General features: G+C 36.8%; 1 protein-coding gene and 1 non-coding gene across 2 annotated transcripts in view; one reads left to right on the forward strand and one right to left on the reverse strand.

Moving 5' to 3' along the window:
* Nucleotides 1-17,920, reverse strand: part of Malrd1 (MAM and LDL receptor class A domain containing 1) — a 745,053-nt gene that overhangs the window by 703,198 nt on the left and 23,935 nt on the right. Inside the window, exons 3-4 of the mRNA XM_021156265.2 lie at nucleotides 3,838-3,932; nucleotides 3,594-3,755 (exon numbers count right to left, since the gene is read on the reverse strand). Coding sequence (XP_021011924.1) covers nucleotides 3,594-3,755; nucleotides 3,838-3,932 — 257 coding nt within the window. The remainder of the gene's footprint in view (nucleotides 1-3,593; nucleotides 3,756-3,837; nucleotides 3,933-17,920) is intronic.
* Nucleotides 11,570-11,698, forward strand: LOC115030512 (small nucleolar RNA SNORA17). Its single transcript, XR_003836104.1, has one exon. It is a non-coding gene; the product is annotated as a small nucleolar RNA SNORA17 (small nucleolar RNA).

A 17,920-nucleotide genomic window follows, 5' to 3' on the forward strand; every position in this document is an offset into this window, starting at 1 on the left:
TCATTCAGTGTCTAAGTGATTGACATCTGAAATGAAACTTCTGTAGATTCTAATATGACATGGTTACATGATAGGTTATTAAACTCTGTAACGCTCAAAACCTCAATGTTAAAATAGGGGCAAATTACCATTCCCCTTCAGAATCGTCCCTGAGGGGTCAGTTATATTGTGGTATGAAGTAGTTAAGCACATTCCCTTTACTTTAGTAAATGTTCAATAAATGTTAGTTGCTACCATGCCCCAAATGTCTTCAAACCACCTATGAAATGTTGCCATCTTTGTCCATAATGCTAACTCCTCGTTTATGGACCAGTGCATCCTTGGAAGTTAAAATACTTCAATTTTATTAAGGAACAAGACTATCATTTTTCAGAAAGAAACGATAAAGGGCCCTGGATGACAACCAGCTTCAGGGGATTTCCCCAGAACTCACATTAACCTGAGATGTAGCTGTCACTGACTGAAATAACCTATCCAGCTATTTCTGAAGGAAGCATGTGTAGCTTTAAACTATCAGAAGTCAGCATGGAGGGAAAATTGCAGAGAATGAAATAATTCCTGAGGGCTTCCAAGTTGCTGAGGCAGCAGATATAACATGGAGGCACTGATTACAAACTTCCTAAAATAGTCTTCTCACAAAAGCTCTTCAGGAACAAGATAGTGGCTGATGGTAGTTCCCAATATAAGCACAGCTCATCTCTGCAGCTCACCACAAAGCAGTGAATGAACATCTGTTTACTTGCTGACAGGATAAAATTAAAGGTATCTGTAGCCTTAAAGCATCAGTATAGCCTAAGCATCCCAGGAGCCTTGCACTCCAGTCCTCTTAACAAAGCTTTTTTAGTTACAAGCACTAATTTTCCATCAGCAATAAAGTATTTAGAGAAACACATTACTAAACTGAGAAAGCACCTAGATTAACTGAAGTTCCTGCTGCTTTTAAAGAACTCACAAAGATAAACTCAATGTCCAAGCCACAGCTGAATTTCCCTAAAGAAAATATTTTCTGGACTGTTAAGTTTTATATTTATCTGATACACACTTTGACCAGCAAACTGTATAGTGTTTATAAATAGGCACATGAAGTAAGCAAGGATCTAATTGTAAAAGGTTTGACTGAAAAGATCCACCAAACATTACCTTTCTCCATCACCCAAACCTGTCACTGTACTATAAATACCTTGACCTAAAGATATGGACAATTATTTACTAAAAGTGTATTAACTTGGCAAAGATCCATTAAAACTTTCTTAGTACTTGATGTTCAAGGTTTAGAAAAACAGGTAAGTGATGATTTTAAAATGTACCTAAGTAAAATCTTATCAGTCATTAAAAGTGACACAAGAGAGAAGGTAACGGGACAAATCTTATCCAGTTGAAGTGGATCATTTTTAACAAAGTCAGCCTTGGATTTATGATGCTGGTTAGGTAGACAAGATGGCTGAAAAGTGCATAAGAAATATATACTAGAATCTTCTCTAACATTGAATCACAGCTCAGTGGTCATAGCAAAACCTGGTCTCCAGGGGAACACTCAGCACACCACACTCAGCTAAAACCACTGTAACACAAAATATCTGCTACCCACTGATACCAAACATCCCTTAAAATGGTACTTAAAACCTTTCATTCATCATACATAGCACATATCAAGTATACCATGTAAGTAATATTTAAATAATCAAAGCAATCAGCAGAAAAGCTATGTCATAAGATATCTCTCACATAAACAAAAATGTTTGACTTCAATAGATTGCAAATTCTCAAAGTTAAAAACTATGCCCAATCATAGAACAGTTAAATCTACATAACACTTATTCACACACTAAATTATTTTTATATCATCTATGAATACTCTTTTAACTTAATAATAATGGAAAATTTCAAGTACAGTGATTTAATGACATCAACTAAGCAAATATGTCATTCCTGTAAATTTCATTCAACATTTATAACAAGCACAGGTACCTATCATTTCTCCATACTTTTTCTGTTAGTCACTCACAGTTAGCTGAAGGAATTGAAGCTAGTTCATTCCATAGACTTAAGCAAATGAATATGTAGCACCAAATCAGATATTTTTAATATAAAATTTATTTTAGATGGTAGTTATAGATAAGAAATTAGAGCAGTTTACATCTCTCAACCTTCATCAGAAAAGCTACTATTTACAATAGATTGCCATTAACACAGAAAACCATACATGGTAAATGTGCAAATAATAAGGTCCTGTGGAGTATTCTGTTCTAAATGGGACATCTAATATCATTCCCACTTCTGCCAACACGATGGGAGCATCATGGAAGAGTGGGTGAGAGGATTTTAAGAATCAGAAATAGTGGATATCTTCAGCAAAAATATCTGATGGTCAGGCAGGACTCTTGCACACATCAACTCAGAGAATCAGTTACTAAATGTCCAATATCTACACAAGATCAAGCCAGCAAAATGCCAACATGAATGGGGAGGGGCTCAAGAAAGACCAACCCTACCCAAGATACTATTGGCAATGTATGGATGCTAGGGAAAGAAGAGTCATTTTTCTTCAGAGATCTACCCCCTGAAATGCTACCCATGTTCCAACACATGGTCCTACATACATGGGCATACAGACAGAGTTAGTGGCCTAAGCATTCTGTTTTGTTTTTGAACACATGAAGGTGGGAGGAAAAAAGTGTGGAGAGGGTGTGAAGAAATTGGGGGAGAGAATATTTCATCAAAAAAACTTTATAATCATGTGTGAAGTGCTTAAGCAATAAAAAAGAAAAACTTAAAATAAAATAATTGATTGTTATATTATTCTAAAAATAAATCACAAAGAAAATCTACTTGGGCTAAATTGGTTCATACACTGGGCTTAGAAAGTAATTTCTTAAAGAATATCATGCTTTAAAATCCATCTCATCTTTAACTGGAAAATTTTGCTTGGCCATCCCAAATGTTAGGCAATAATTTCTCAGGAAGTCTTATAATAACCATGATATTATAATTTCTGTCATGCGTAAGTTTTATTGGGTTGCATAAATAAGCTTATCTTTTATAGGCTTCCATTGGATTTAATTCATAAAATTATTTAGGAAAATAAAGACTGTGTTGAAATGAGCTTAACCATAAGATTTATAACCATAAGAATTATTCTACTTCAACAGCATTGGAATTAGTATGTAAATTAAAATCTCTTTATTCATTATTCAAAATTATCCTCTTCTTTCAAATGCATGAGAAAAGTCAGAGAGAAAAATTAGTTTTGGGGAGGAAGAAGTATAAAGAACAAGGAGTAGAAAAAGTAAAGCATGAAAATAAAAGGCTTAGGAAATTGAGGAAATAATTTCACTGGATTTTACAAGATTATCATTAAACTATATATTGCTGTATCTTAAAATATATCCTTTTAATTCATAATATAAAGTCAAAATTTGCAATGAAAATGCCTTTTAGGTAACCAGCCATCCTAATTTTACTAAAACTTGAAAACATGGGAAATCCTCTTCCCTCGCAGATGAATTGGCCATGTGACTTTTAAATTGGCCTGTTCTGAAATCTGGGTTCTCATGGGTTTTCCTCTAATGACATAGTTAGAGAGAAAAATGTACCTGAAAGTGCTGTGAGCTCCGTACTGTGATGACATTTCTTTCCCACCGACTCTGGAGTATCTCTGTTTGCTGCCATAAATGCTCAATAGGATCCCCAGACATGGTTTGAAGGCCTGCTATCAATTTGCCATTCTGGTTACTGGAGAAGTTATAAAAGGTAATCTGTAAAAAATAATTGGTACTCAAATAATTAAAATAAGGGAATTGCCAAGTGTGTCAAAACGTGCATTGTGTATTCAAATACCTGACAAACTTGCTGATCATTAGTTGGTAGGAAAATTCTGCTTCTTAAGTTTGAGGAGATGGAATCAACCCTGGAGACCAGTGCGAGAAAATGGGCTGTGAGGAACAAAAATGATCAAATTAGACTCAAGCTGATCACTGGCACTTTATTGTAATCACCAAAGGTGATTATGGCTGTGTTTAAAAGATTAAAAATTAAAATCCCCATTGGGGATTGTCTATTTTTTTTTTTACATTTTATAAGGTCAATTTAAAGAGCCAATAATGATTATATACTTTATAATGTTAATATGGGCAACAGTCCAAAATATATTGAGATCACATTTGACATAGGAAGTGAAAACTACATAAAGAACTTACACACTGCCTATTAAAATAAGCACCTCAGCAAGAAATCCAATGAGAACATTATTTTCTATATCTTTATCATAAAAGGCTTGGATGACATGGTCCTTGCTTTTTCTAGAAACACAAGAAACAGCACAGATCCATGATATTTTCTTGAAGGTTGTAGTATCAACATATATACCACTGTTTGGAAGCTTCTAAAAAAATACATACTTCTTGAGGCTGACAGAGCATCTCTGATGTGATTTACTAGAGCTATCATGGCTGATACAGAAGCCCCTGTTATCTGATACTCTGTTTTGTACACTGCTGCATGTCAAATGAGTGAGGAAGAACAGCGGTGACAGTGATTATGATGACCTGTCTATCCAAGTCACTTACTGCTATTTCAAAGACAGACTGAAAGTCAAATCTAATTCTCACTTCATTGCATCAATCAATATTAATATTATGAAGCCTATCAACCTCATGTTTTCTGATATTTGGGCAGAACAATTGGCATTGATTAGCTTTCACTTAGAATAATAAATAAATGTTAAGAAAGTTACTAATTTATAAGCATAAGAAATGTAGTATAATGTTGGTTTTAAACAAATTATTAGTTCTAGAAATGGAAATCAGTGATATGCACACACACAAACACACAAACACATGAGTACAGACACATAAAATCACTACCATTATGACCACCTCCACCGCCACAACAACAACAACTAATTAGCAAGAATCAACACACACTGCTTATTGATAACTCTCAGTATCAATGGGTTCAATTACTGAATAAAAACACCCAGACTAAAAGAATGGATGCAAAACCAGAATGTATTCTCCTGCTGCATCCAAGAAGAACCTTAACCTCAAAGATAGACATTGCCTCATAGTAAAAGGTTGAAAAAAAAGATATTCCAAGCAAATAGTCTTAAGAAGAAAGCTAGTGTAGACATAATATCTTACAAAATGGACTTCAAGCCAAAACTAATCAGGAAAAATAGGAAAGGACATGACATAGTCATCGGATCAAAAATCCACCAGAATGACATTGAAATTCTTAACATCAATGCACCAAACACAAGGATAAAAAATTATCACAAGTTCATAAAAAACCACTACTACACTTAAATCACATATTGCCCCTCACACATTGATAGTGAGGGACTTCAGTACCTGACACTAACCAGTTGACAGGTCATCCAGACAAAAACAAAGATCAGAAACCCTCCAGCTAACTGATGTGATAACCCAAGGGGACCAAACAGATATCTATAGAACATTGCACCCAAACACAAAAGAATATACCTTCATTTTAACACCAAAAGGAACTTTTCCAAAGTTGACCATGGACTTAGATACAAAGCAATTCTCACCAGATTAAAAAGAAAGAAAGAAAGAAAAAGAATATCATGCATTTTCTCTATCAAAGATAGGTACTACAGGATATCAACAACAGAAAACTTACAAACTCATGGAAACTGAAAAACACACTACCAAATAAAAATGAGTGAGGATAAAAATTAAGGAAAAAAAATTAAAGACTTTATAGAATTGAATAAAAATAAATACACAATATACCCAAATTTATGGAGCACAGTAAAGGCAGATCTGAGAATCGTAAGTTCCAAGCAGCACTGAGTACCTACATAAAACAAACAAACAAACAAACAAACAAAAAAACACCTAAAAAATGGAGAAACAGCTCACCTAAAATCTCTAGGAAAAAAAAAAAAAAAAACAGAGGAAACCATACCCAAAAGGCATAGATGGCAAGAAGTGAGCAAATTCAGAGCTGATATTACAAAACACAACAATGACAAAAAATAAAATAAAAAATATCAATAAACCAGACTTGGTTCCATGAAGGATTACCATCTTCAACCTTTCCTCATGTGTACTAGCTCAGCCTTGAACTCTCCATTATACCAACAGGCTCAACTAAGAAAGAAACAACATAATTTATTTCTTCAAAAAATAAAGCAACGATGTTCAAACAGGAAAATAAGAGTTTCACCTAAAACTGAAAAAGTGAGAAGGAGGAGTCTTGGAAAAAATCTAGACTAGATTTTTATGGAGAATGGTACTGGAAGAAGACAAATATGGTGACTGTGAGAATGTCTTTATATCTACAAGTTATCCAAATAAAGGTCTATAGTTTTCCTGGGGCAGGGAGCAGGTAAGAGTCTGTTCCTTGACAAAATCGATAGGATTGACAAGCCTTTAGTGAAATAAACTAAAAGGCTAAGAGAAGATACAAATTAACAAATAGAGATGAAAGAAGGAATTTAACAATAGACACCAAGGAAATCCAGAGAATCTAATGACATACTTTAATAATCTGTACTCCACCAAATTGGAATAGTTTTAAAGTGGATAATTTTTTCAAAATATACTAGCTTCAAAAATTAAAATAAGATCAGATCAACAATTTATACAGACCAACAACCCCGAGCAAAATAGAAGCAGTCATTAAAAGTGTACTAACCAAATAAAGCACACAAGCAGATGATTTTAGTGCAGAAGTGTACCAGACTTTCAATGAAGAGTTAATGCTCACACTCCTCAAATTATATTTTACAACACTGAGAGGAAAATAATAGATCTCATTTGTTTTATGGGGCCACTATTACCCTGATACCCAAACTACATAAAGATCAAACCAAAAAATAATAGAAGCCAATTTCCCATATGAAAACAGATGCAAAAATTCTCAGTAAACAGTTGCAGATGGGATCCAAGAATACATTAAAAATATCATTCTTTATTATAAAATAGGTTTCATCCCATAAATTCAGGAATGAATTAACATACATAAATTGTTAAACACAATCCATCACATGAACAGGTTGAAAGACAAAAATCACAGGATCATCCTATTAGATGCATAAAAGGCCTTTGAGACATGAGACTGAAAAGCTATTTCACAGCAAGATATACCATCACTGGAACAAAGATGCAACCTAAAAAAGCGGTGCTTTTAGTAGATTCTGGGACTTCTAGTGACAGCTCTTTTTAGAGTGAATATGTAGTGAAGGGCATAGACATCAATTTCTGGTGAGACTGCAAACTTGTGCAGCCTCTATGAACATCAGTGTTTGTGATTCCTCAGGAAAACTGGAATGGATCTACCTCAATATCCATCTTTATCACTTTTTGGTATATACTGAAAGAATGGCACTCATTCAACCATATTTATTACTGTTCTATTCATAATAGCCAAAAATGCAAGCAACCTAACTTTCTCTCCAAAGAAGGATGAACAAAAAAGAAATGCAGTGCGTCTACACAGTGAACTATTACGCAGCCATTAAAAGAAATGAAGCCATGAAATTCTCAGGTGAAGTTATGGAACTTGAACAAATCTTTCTGAGTGTGATAACCCAGACCCAGAGAAATAGATACGGTGTCTGTTTGCTTATATATGGCTATTAGTTGAAAAGCCAATGATAAACAAGCTAGTATAATCTATAGAACCATAGAGGTTATATAACCAAGCTAGTATAATCTATAGAACCATGAAGGTTATTTATAGATTAACAGACTAAGTGAGCAAATAGATCTCCCTAGGAAAGGGAATATGATAATCATGGGTGGATGGAGAATGAGGGAAACCTGGAACAGGATAATCAAATGTGGAAGGAATTCAGGAAGACACAGCTAAAATCTAGAAACATTTGAGGGTCATATGAAAACATACTACAGTTGAAGTTTCCTAAATATATACAGATATTAGGCATTTTAAATGAAATGATCAAATAATGAGGGAGACAGATCCTCAACTGGACATCTCCTGGCACTAAATGATCTTTCCAGTACTAAGTAAGTGTGTGTGTGTGTGTGTGTGTGTGTGTGTGTGTGTGTGTGTCTGTGTGTGTCTGTGTGTGTCTGTGTGTGTGTGTGTGTCTGTGTGTGTGTGTCTGTGTGTGTGTGTCTGTGTGTGTATCACCTAATTGAGTTGTTAGCCAAGGAGTTCCATGGGAACTCCCAAACAACTCAGACAATTTCAAACACTATAGGCTTCTCTCCACAAACTGATGCCACGACACTATTCAGAAGATAACACCTGCACTACTAATTGAGAAGTACTACATGGAGAGGTCAAGTTGGTGCCTATGTAGAACCTTTGCCCCTGTGTTCTAGCATCTTTCCTGTAAGAACGTACTCTCCATGCTACCAAAAGTGAAATATATATAACAACACTGATACAGATCCTTCAAACTTCAATGGTGTTCTGCCTGCAAGACATGCTACCACAATAGTGGCATAAAGTTTGTCGGGGTAACCCACCTATATCTGATTTGACTTAAGGCCTACTTCACAAGATGGAACCTACATTTATCCCTACTTGGTGACAAGAACCAAAAACTATATAATTGAAGGACCAAGGGTAAAGCCAAAAGCTCACTACTCATTAGATATGGTACACAGGAGACCTTCAACTGTAAGGTGCTCAGGTCCAGAAGAGAAAATAAGAGAAAGAAACAGTAACACTGAGAAAATTAGTAACACTCAGGTGACCAGACACACATACATGAATATACACATACACACATACATCTATCTTTATGTATTAGTATTGTGTATATGTGGATAAGCACATTCAGGCTATGCTACATATGTGGCAGGCAGCACAGATTACCATTCAGTTCCTGCCTTTCATGTTAGGTTTGAATATCCAGCTCAGTTTTTCAGGTGTGCATGATACGTGGTTTTATCCAGTGAGCCTTCTCACTGGTCCCACTGCCTAAATTCTTAAGTGTTTAGCAAAACAGAGTCATGCTCAGTCCCTCTGTGTTAGAACGATTTCCACAGTACAAAACAGACTAACTGGGACACAGATAATATAGTTCCAAAACCAGAACCCTTAAACAAAAAACAAGTAGATGGTTAGAACAGATGAATCTTTCTTTCAAAATCTCTTTGGGTAAAAACAATATAAATGCTACTAAATGATATCTGCTAAGCACATATATTTACAAGCAGGTTTCACCTTTGCCCCATTGTGAGTTTTTAATGTACATTTGTATCCAAAAAATAGTAATTCGACAGAATTTATTACTTTTGTCTCATGAGCACAAATCTCAGGTTTCTTTTTATGTTAGTAGATTGAAAGTTCACTGGGGAGAAGAAGTATTCTCTTTTCCACTATACCACTGGGCCCTCGAGCAGTATTAACATAATACAGATGCTCAATAAAGAGCTTTTAGAACAAAATGGAAACTAATAAATCAAAATTTATTTTTCCTGATTTCAGTATAAACAGCTATTCAAACCGTAAAGGTGCAAAAGCGTGATTTATATAGTGATCATGAAGGATTCCCCACATTCTGCAATGGACTCTTCATGACAAATAATACAACTCACCATGCTTAGTCTTATAACATAATGTGTGTTTTCATTCCCTGGAAGAAAAGCAGCATGAGACAGACAGGGAGGTACTGGGGATCACTAAAATGAAAGTCCAGAGAGAAACAAAATTATTAAACTAGGGAACAAATTTTGTAGTTAGTACTGTTGTAGGTTGCTAGGCCATGTTCAGTTGATGTCCCTTGTGAGCCTTCTCTTTTCTGAGTGGAAGTGGAAGAGAGGTGGAGGGAGGGAATAAGGACGTAGTGGGGGATGCTGATAAATGTGGAGGAAGGGAAATTTGTGTGGTAGGGATGTATTGTATGAAAGAGGAATTTTTTTAAAGGGCATAAGAAAATTACAAAGAAAAGTAAATGAAATCAGATAGCTCAAACCTTAAGAGGCTCTGAACTTAAACAACACAGGTATAATTCGTTTTTAAGGAGTAGAAACACCAGGAAACACTGAGAGCAAATGAAATTCCTTCAGATGCTAGCGTAAGGATTGGATGCAATTACAGGTCATTTGTGTGGTTAGTGCTCTAATAGAAGGGCTGCTGGCTGAAAACTGAGAAGGGCCACTCAGAAACCTCTATCAACACTAAGAAATAATTCTAGTAAGATGTGGGAACTAAAATGGGCAGGGGAAGGAGGAGGGGGAGGAAAGCCCAAGTCTGACCAGAGTTCCTCCTATCCTCTGGGGAGGCAGATGCGGGAGGGCTGCCAGACGCTTTCCACTCGGCCCTGGGTAGGCACATAAGCCACGGACCCCACTTGTCGGGGTGTGGACAAGGGGCATCTCCCAACCGGGGAGCCTCGGGGCAACACCCTGTGTCCTGGGGTTACCGGAGAGAGGGCTAAGGGAGAGAGGTTCCCACACAGGCAAGAGTCTGCACAGTGGGCCTTGACAAAGAGACAGTCTATGATTTTAGAGCTTTATTATAGAAAGGCAGGGAGAAAGGAGAGAAGGTGGAAAGAGAGAGACCAGCCATGGCCAAGAGTAGAGACAGGAGCCAGGGTTCCAGGAGACAAGAGAGAACTCCTTCCATCCCATGTAGGTGAATTATCACCACCGGGTTCAGGGTTCAACATCTCAGCAAGACTGGAGACCAGACTGTCTGTGTATAGCCCAATACCCAACAGTAAGAAAGCAAGAATAAGGATGTCTCATGGTCTATGGAGAACAAATGGAAGACAGAAATCTAGAAAGGGGTGCTTTGGGGAAAAAAAAAAAAGATGCCTTAAGGGAAGATATGGGTAAAATGATATTAGAGGTGTAGAATAGTAGGAATAGAAAGGCTGAAATGATGAGGATCATGGAGTTATCAGGGAGGTCACATGGTGGAGAGAAGGTATGGGATAGCCCCCAAGGAAATATAATGGAAGACAGGAGATCATATAACATAAATGATGTGTGGGGAATACTACAGGTTAAAATATGGATAAGAGGTGGAGAATGAAGGAGGGGGAGACAATAGGTGGGTTAGTCAAAACTAAGAATGTGTGCAGAAGACTAATGGAAACCCATTAGCTAGTCAGAAAATTCATTATATAACTTTTTAAATTTTAATTTTTCTGGATATACTTTGCACAGGTAGACAATGTGGTTCCCAAAAGACATGAGTTATGAAATACCAATTACAGTGCAAGGTGTGGAATTTTTCCTTGCAAGTTATTGGGCAGAGAGGCCCTAGAAGCACCCAAAATAGCATACACTATTGCAGTTGCTTACCATAACTGGATGGTCAGACTCCAAAATTGAAGACACCACATTCTCTTATTATATAACATAGAGAAATCAATTGCAAATCAACTAGGGTACTTCCCCACTGCTAAATAGCTCTCATAGTACCGGGGACTGCTATGTACAATATAGCCAGAGTAAAACTATCAATAATCTCACTCACCATTGGACCCTACATGCTATTATAATAACCTGCAAGTCAAGATGTATCTACTATTGCAACAGTGGCATGAACATTGTTGGGCAATGAGCCACTATACTTTCTGATTTGATCTGAGGCACGTTCTAAAAGTCCATGTCTGGGTCCTGTCCCTAGAGAGGTTACAAATGTGGCTGCCGTGTCACATGTGTATTAGTAGGTGGCATAAAGGAGATAGGCTGTGTCAATGCTTAGTTTTACCTATAAGTATTTCATTGATTGGTGGCCTAACATTCTGTAAAAAAGCAAACATGATATAGCCACCAATCTGATGTCGGGCAGGCCCATATGGGCTCCCAGGATATGAGCACACCAGAGACAAGAGGAACTCTGCTTAGGACTAAGGGCCCTGGGCAGTGGTTATCCTGAGATAGACAACCTTCACAAGAGGCCACTCTGGCAGGGCAGGGGAGGAGGCAAGTCAAGGCAACCACCAGGCTGGTGACATGGGGCCTGGACAGGGAGTTAAACTGAAATGCCTACCAGTCTGGTACTATACAGATCTTGAGGTATAGAACATGCTCAAGATGACCCCTGACTTGTGCCAAAATACAGGAGAGGGGCATATCACTTTTGAGACCACTCCTGAGATGACTGAAGATACTCATGGAACACTAAGATCGGGCAAGTGAAAGAGAAATGGAGGGTAAAAAGAAATAGAAAAATGTGAGCAAAATGAAGAGGTAGTGAGTAACAACCTGATGTAAGAAAACAGTAATGTCCCCCGGGACCATAGTGGGGTCCTGTTGTGTACTATCACCAGGGGCCACATCTGGGTCTGTTGCTCTGAAGTATCAGGGGTCTGTTACCACCAAATGCCAGGCAGAAATATCTAGTCCAAGCTGTTGCCCAGGAGCATGTTGATATTTGAGGACTGTGTAGACCTGGCCCACCACTCACCTGGGATCCAAGGGAGAGCTGTCTTTGGAAGCATGACAAAGACATGCTCTGAGCCAGCTACAATATTCAGGAGAGTAGGCCTTCATATTATGAGAGTTTCAGTTAAACTATACAAAGAATCAACCAAACCATGGTTGGTTCTTTGAGAAAATCAACAAAATAGATAAACTCATAGGCAGACAAACCAGAAGGCACAGAAGCAGTATCCAGATCATCAAAATCAGAAAAGAAAAGGGTGATATAACAACAGAAACTGAGGAAATCCAAAAAATCATCAGGTCCTACTACAAAAGCCTATACTCAAACAAACAAACAAACAAACCAAAACAAACCCTGGAAATTCTTGGGGAAATGGACAATTTTCTAGACAGATACCAGGTACCAAATTTAAATCAGGATCAGATAAATCATCTAAACAGTCCCATAACCCTTAAAGAAATAGAAGCAATCATTAATAGTCTCCCAAACAAGCAAAAAAAGGCCCAGGACCACATGGGTTTAGTGCAGAGTTCTAACAGACCTTCAAAGAAGAACTAATACCAATACTCTTCAAACTATTCCAGAAAATAGAAACAGAAGGAACTCTACCCAATTCATCCTATGAAGCCACAATTACTCTGATACCTAAACCAAACAAAGAACCAACAAAGAAAAAGAACTTTAGAGCAATTTCCCTTATAAATATCGATGCAAAAATACTCAATACAATTCTCACAAACTTAATCCAAAAGCACATCAAGATGATCATCCATCATTGTCAAGTAGGCTTCATCACAGGGATGCAGAGATGGTTCAATATATGGAAATCTATCAATATAACCCACTATATAAACAAACTAAAATTAAAAAAAAACACATATGATCATTTCTTTAGATGCATTTGACAATATCCAACACCCCTACATGATAAAAGTCTTAAAAAGATGAGAAATTCAAGGCCCATATCTAAACATAGCAATATAAAAAAAATAGTCAACATCAAACTAAATGGAGAGAAACTTGAAGAAATCCCACTAAAATCACAGACTAGACAGGCTGCCACCCTCTCCCTACCTATTCAATATAGTACTTGAAGTCCTACCCAGAGCAATTAGACAATAAAAGGAGATAAAAGGATACAAATTGGAAAGGAAGAAGTCAAAAATACCTCTATTTGCAGATGATATGATAGTATATTAAGTGATCCCAAAAATTCCACCAGAGAACTCCTACACCTGATAAACAGCTTCAGCAATGTGTCTGGATATAAAATTAACTAAAATATCAGAAGCCTTCCTCTACTCAAAGGATAAACAGGCTGAGAAAGAAATTAGAAAAAACACCACCCTTCACAATAGTCACAAATAATAAAAAAAAAACCTTGGTGTAACTCTAACCAAGCAAGTTAAACATCCGTATGACAAGAACTTCAAGTCTCTGAAGAAAGAAATCAAAAAAGATCTCAAAAGATGGGAAGATCTCCCATGCTCATGCATTGGCAGGATTAATAGAGTAAAAATGGCCATCTTGCCAAAAGTAATCTACAGGTTCAATGCAATCCCCATCAAAGTCCAACTCAATTCCTAATAGAATTAGAAAGAACAATTTGAAAATTCATCTGGAATAACAAATAAAACAAGATAGTGAAAACTCTTCTCAACAATAAAAGAACTTCTGGGAGAATTGCCTCCCTAACCTCAAGCAATACTACAGAGCAATTGTGATAAGATAAACAAACAAACAAACAAAAACCTGCATGCTTTTGGTACAGTGACAGATAGAACAATGATAAAGAATTAAAGACCCAGAAATGAACCCACACACATATGATCTTTAACAAAGGACCTAAAATCACTCAGAGGAAAAAAAACTGCATTTTCAACAAGTGGTGCTATTTCAACTGGCTGTTAGCATGTAGAAGAATGAAAATCAAATCATTCTTATCTGCTGTACAAAGTCCAAGTCCAAGTGGATCAAGGACCTCCACATAAAACCAGATACACTGAAATGAATAGAAAAGAAAGTAAGTGGGAAAGAGCCTTCAGCACATGGGCACAGGGCAAAATTTCCTGAACAGATCACCAACCTCTTGTGCCTTAAGATCAAGAATGGGACCTCATAAAATTGTAAAACTTCTATAAGGCAAAGTACACTGTCAATATGACAAAACAGCAACCGACAGATAAGGAAAAGATCTTTAGCAACCCTACATCTGAAAGAGAGCTAATATGCAATATATATAAAGAACTCAAGAAGTTAGACTCCAGAGAACAAATAACCCTATTAAGAAATGGGGTAAAGAGCTAAACAAAAAATTTTCAACTGAAGACTATCAAATGGCTGAGAAGCACCAAAATAAATGTTCAACATACTTAATCATCAGGAAAATGCAAATCAAAACAACCCTGGGATTCCACCTCATACCAGTTAGAATGGCTAAGATCAAAAACACGGGAAACAGCAAATGCTAGCAAGGATGTGTAGAAAGAGGAACACTCCTCCATTGCTGGTGGAATTGAAAGCTGGTACAACCACTCTGGAAATCAGTTTGGCAGTTGCTCTGAAAATTGGACATAGTTCTACCATTAGATCCGGCAATACCACTCCTGGGCATATACCCAGAAAATGATCCAACATGTAATAAGGACACATGCTCCACTATGTTCATAGCAGCCTTATTTATAATAGCTGGAAAGAACCCAGATATCCCTCAACAGAGGAATGGATAGAGAAAATGTGGTACATTTATACAATGGAATACAGCACAGGTATTAAAAACAATGACTTCATGAAATTCTTAGGCAAATGGATGGAACTATAAAATATTATCCTGAGTTACATAGCCCAATCACAAAAGAACACACATGGTATGCAATCACTAATAAGTGGATATTAGCCTATAAGCTCCTAATACCCAAGATAAAATTTACACAACACCTGAAACTCAAGAAGAAGGAAGAACAAAGTGTAGATACTTTGGACCTTCTTATAAGGGGAACTTAATACCCATGGAAGGAGTTACAGAGACAGGAGCTGAGACTGAAGGAATGACCATCCAGAGACTGCTCCACTAGGGATCCATCCCTTATACAGTTACCTAACCCAGATACTGTTGTGGATGCCAACAAGTGCTTGCTGAGAAGAACCTGATATAGCTGTCCCCTGAGAAGTTCTGCCAGTGCCCGACAAATACAGAGGTGGATGCTCTCAGTCAACAATTGGACTGAGCACAGTGCCCCCAATGGAGAAACTAGAGAAGGGACCCAAGGAGCTGAAGGGTTTTGTAGCTCCAAAAAGGAACAATATCAACCAACCAGTACCCCAGAGCTCCCTGGGACTAAACCACCAACTAAAGAGTACACATGGAGAGACCCATGGCTCCAGCAGCATATGTAGAAGAGGCTGACCTTGTTGTACATCAATGGGAGGAGAGGCCCTTGGTCCTGTGAAGGCTTGATGCCCCAGTGTATGGGAATACTAGGACATGAAAGCAGAAGTGGGTGGCTTGGTGAACAGGGGGATGGGGGAAGGGATAGGAGGGTTTTGGAGGGAAAATGAGGAAAGGGGATAATATTTCAAATGTAAATAAATAAAATATGTAATAATAATAATAATAAATGTTATCATCAGGGAATTGGAAAGGAATAGCAAATATTATAACAAATATAAGAATTGTTTTAATATTATTTAAAAGGTAAGACAATCTTTTAGAGTTACCATGTGTATATAGATTATGGATGTAATACATGTTCTGTCTACAAAAAAATGTGTTACTACTAAAGTGTTGTTTAATATTGAACATGTTTCATAATCTGTGGGTTTATCTCATGTAAGAACTTAGCATAAGGTATCTAAATCATATAAAAGCATTCCCAAAGAAGAGAAGCATTATCTGTGACATGAATAAAAATATTAGAATTATAAACTTATTTTGCTAACCCATACATTTTATATTTATAGTAGATTATGTGTTTTTAAAAGATTTCTTTTTAAAATTTTATGTGTATATATGTTTATCTGGGTATGCACCCTTGTGCATCGCATTTGAAAAGCAGAATATGGTGTCAGGTCCCTTGGGGTTAGAATAATAGGTGATTGTGAGCTGACAGGAGTGGGTTCAAGGACTGCAATTCAGGCCCTCTGGAAAAGCAACAAGCACTCTTAACTGCAGAGCCATCTCTCAAGGCCCTGGATTCTACCTCTAAAATGCTTCTATACATAATGCATTATATACTACTCAAATTCCTTAATCCATTGAAAGTCTTTAGAACTTTTTATTTTTGAGATTACAAATAGAATTACACCAATTCCCCTTTTCTTTCCTCCCTCCTCTCTATATACCTTTCTTTTAAATTCATGACCTTTCTCCCATTAATTGTTGCTACATTTGTACCGTGTATATACATATCTAAATATAACTTAGTCTATATAATGTTACATGTATGTATGCTTTCATGGATGATCACTTGGTATTGGATGGTCGGTTGGTATGCTCCTCCTTGGGAAAGATCATTTATCCCACTAGCTGCATTACTAAGGTGCATTTAGTTCTTTGTGTAGGGTAGAGGCCTTGTGGGCTTTTCTTGTCCACTTTGGAATGCCTATTGTTTTTGTACTTGTTCAGATTATGCATAGGCACTCATATTGGTGAGGCTTTATAGGTATAGGATCTGACATTTCTAGAACACACGGTCTCACAGCAAACTCCTTGATTCTTTGAATCTTAGAAAAAAAAAAGAGAGGAAAGAATATGGCTATTCTTTTTTTTTTCCATACATATGTATCATATTTATTACTTATCACTTCTCACTGTTCCCTCTCCATGTCCTTTCTTCCACCCTTGCAAGTCCCCTTCCTCCACACACAGGCTATTCTTTTTTAAAAGTCATATTGTCATTTCAAAGATGTATTTGAATTTCTGATTGTGATATTACTTTAACAAATATAGTGCAGTATGCTTTTAAAAATAAATACAACACTTCTATCTCTGCTCCTGAACCTTATTGGATTTCAAATTCTGGCTAGAGTGATATTTTAATACCCTAATAGATTTTCAAGTTCAATTCTGAAAACTCAAGATACTGGATACATGATGAAAATCTTATTTTGAAGCACAGGCAAATTATTTCAAGAAAAAGTTAATCAAAAATGTCATTAATACTTATGAACCAAGGATTTCAAATGGAGTCAAGATTCTAAAACTATTTCTAATAAATATTTTAAGGAGTTAATATCTAAAGTTAGGACAGTTACTAAAATTACTGCTAGAGATTATTCACAGCTTAATATTAATTGTATTTATAAATGACTCACAAATACTATTAGGAGCATCAGTCCATTATGCCAAGGGATAACTAAACTCTTTCGCCTGGGTCTCTTTTAGGTATCATCATCTCATTTTAAAATGGGAAATGGTAAGCCTGTACAGCCAGTGACGCACACTGTCAAATTTTATCTACTCTGACTCCCAACAACTTTTAAGTTAACCTATTTACTTTATATCCCAATCATAGCTTCCCTTCCTCCTCGCCGCCTACCACATCCCCCTCACCTATTATGCCATCATTCTCCTGTCCTC

Source organism: Mus caroli, unplaced genomic scaffold (genome assembly GCF_978045245.1).
Source record: "Mus caroli unplaced genomic scaffold, Mus_caroli_1 scaffold_2, whole genome shotgun sequence".
NCBI lineage: Eukaryota > Metazoa > Chordata > Mammalia > Rodentia > Muridae > Mus > Mus caroli.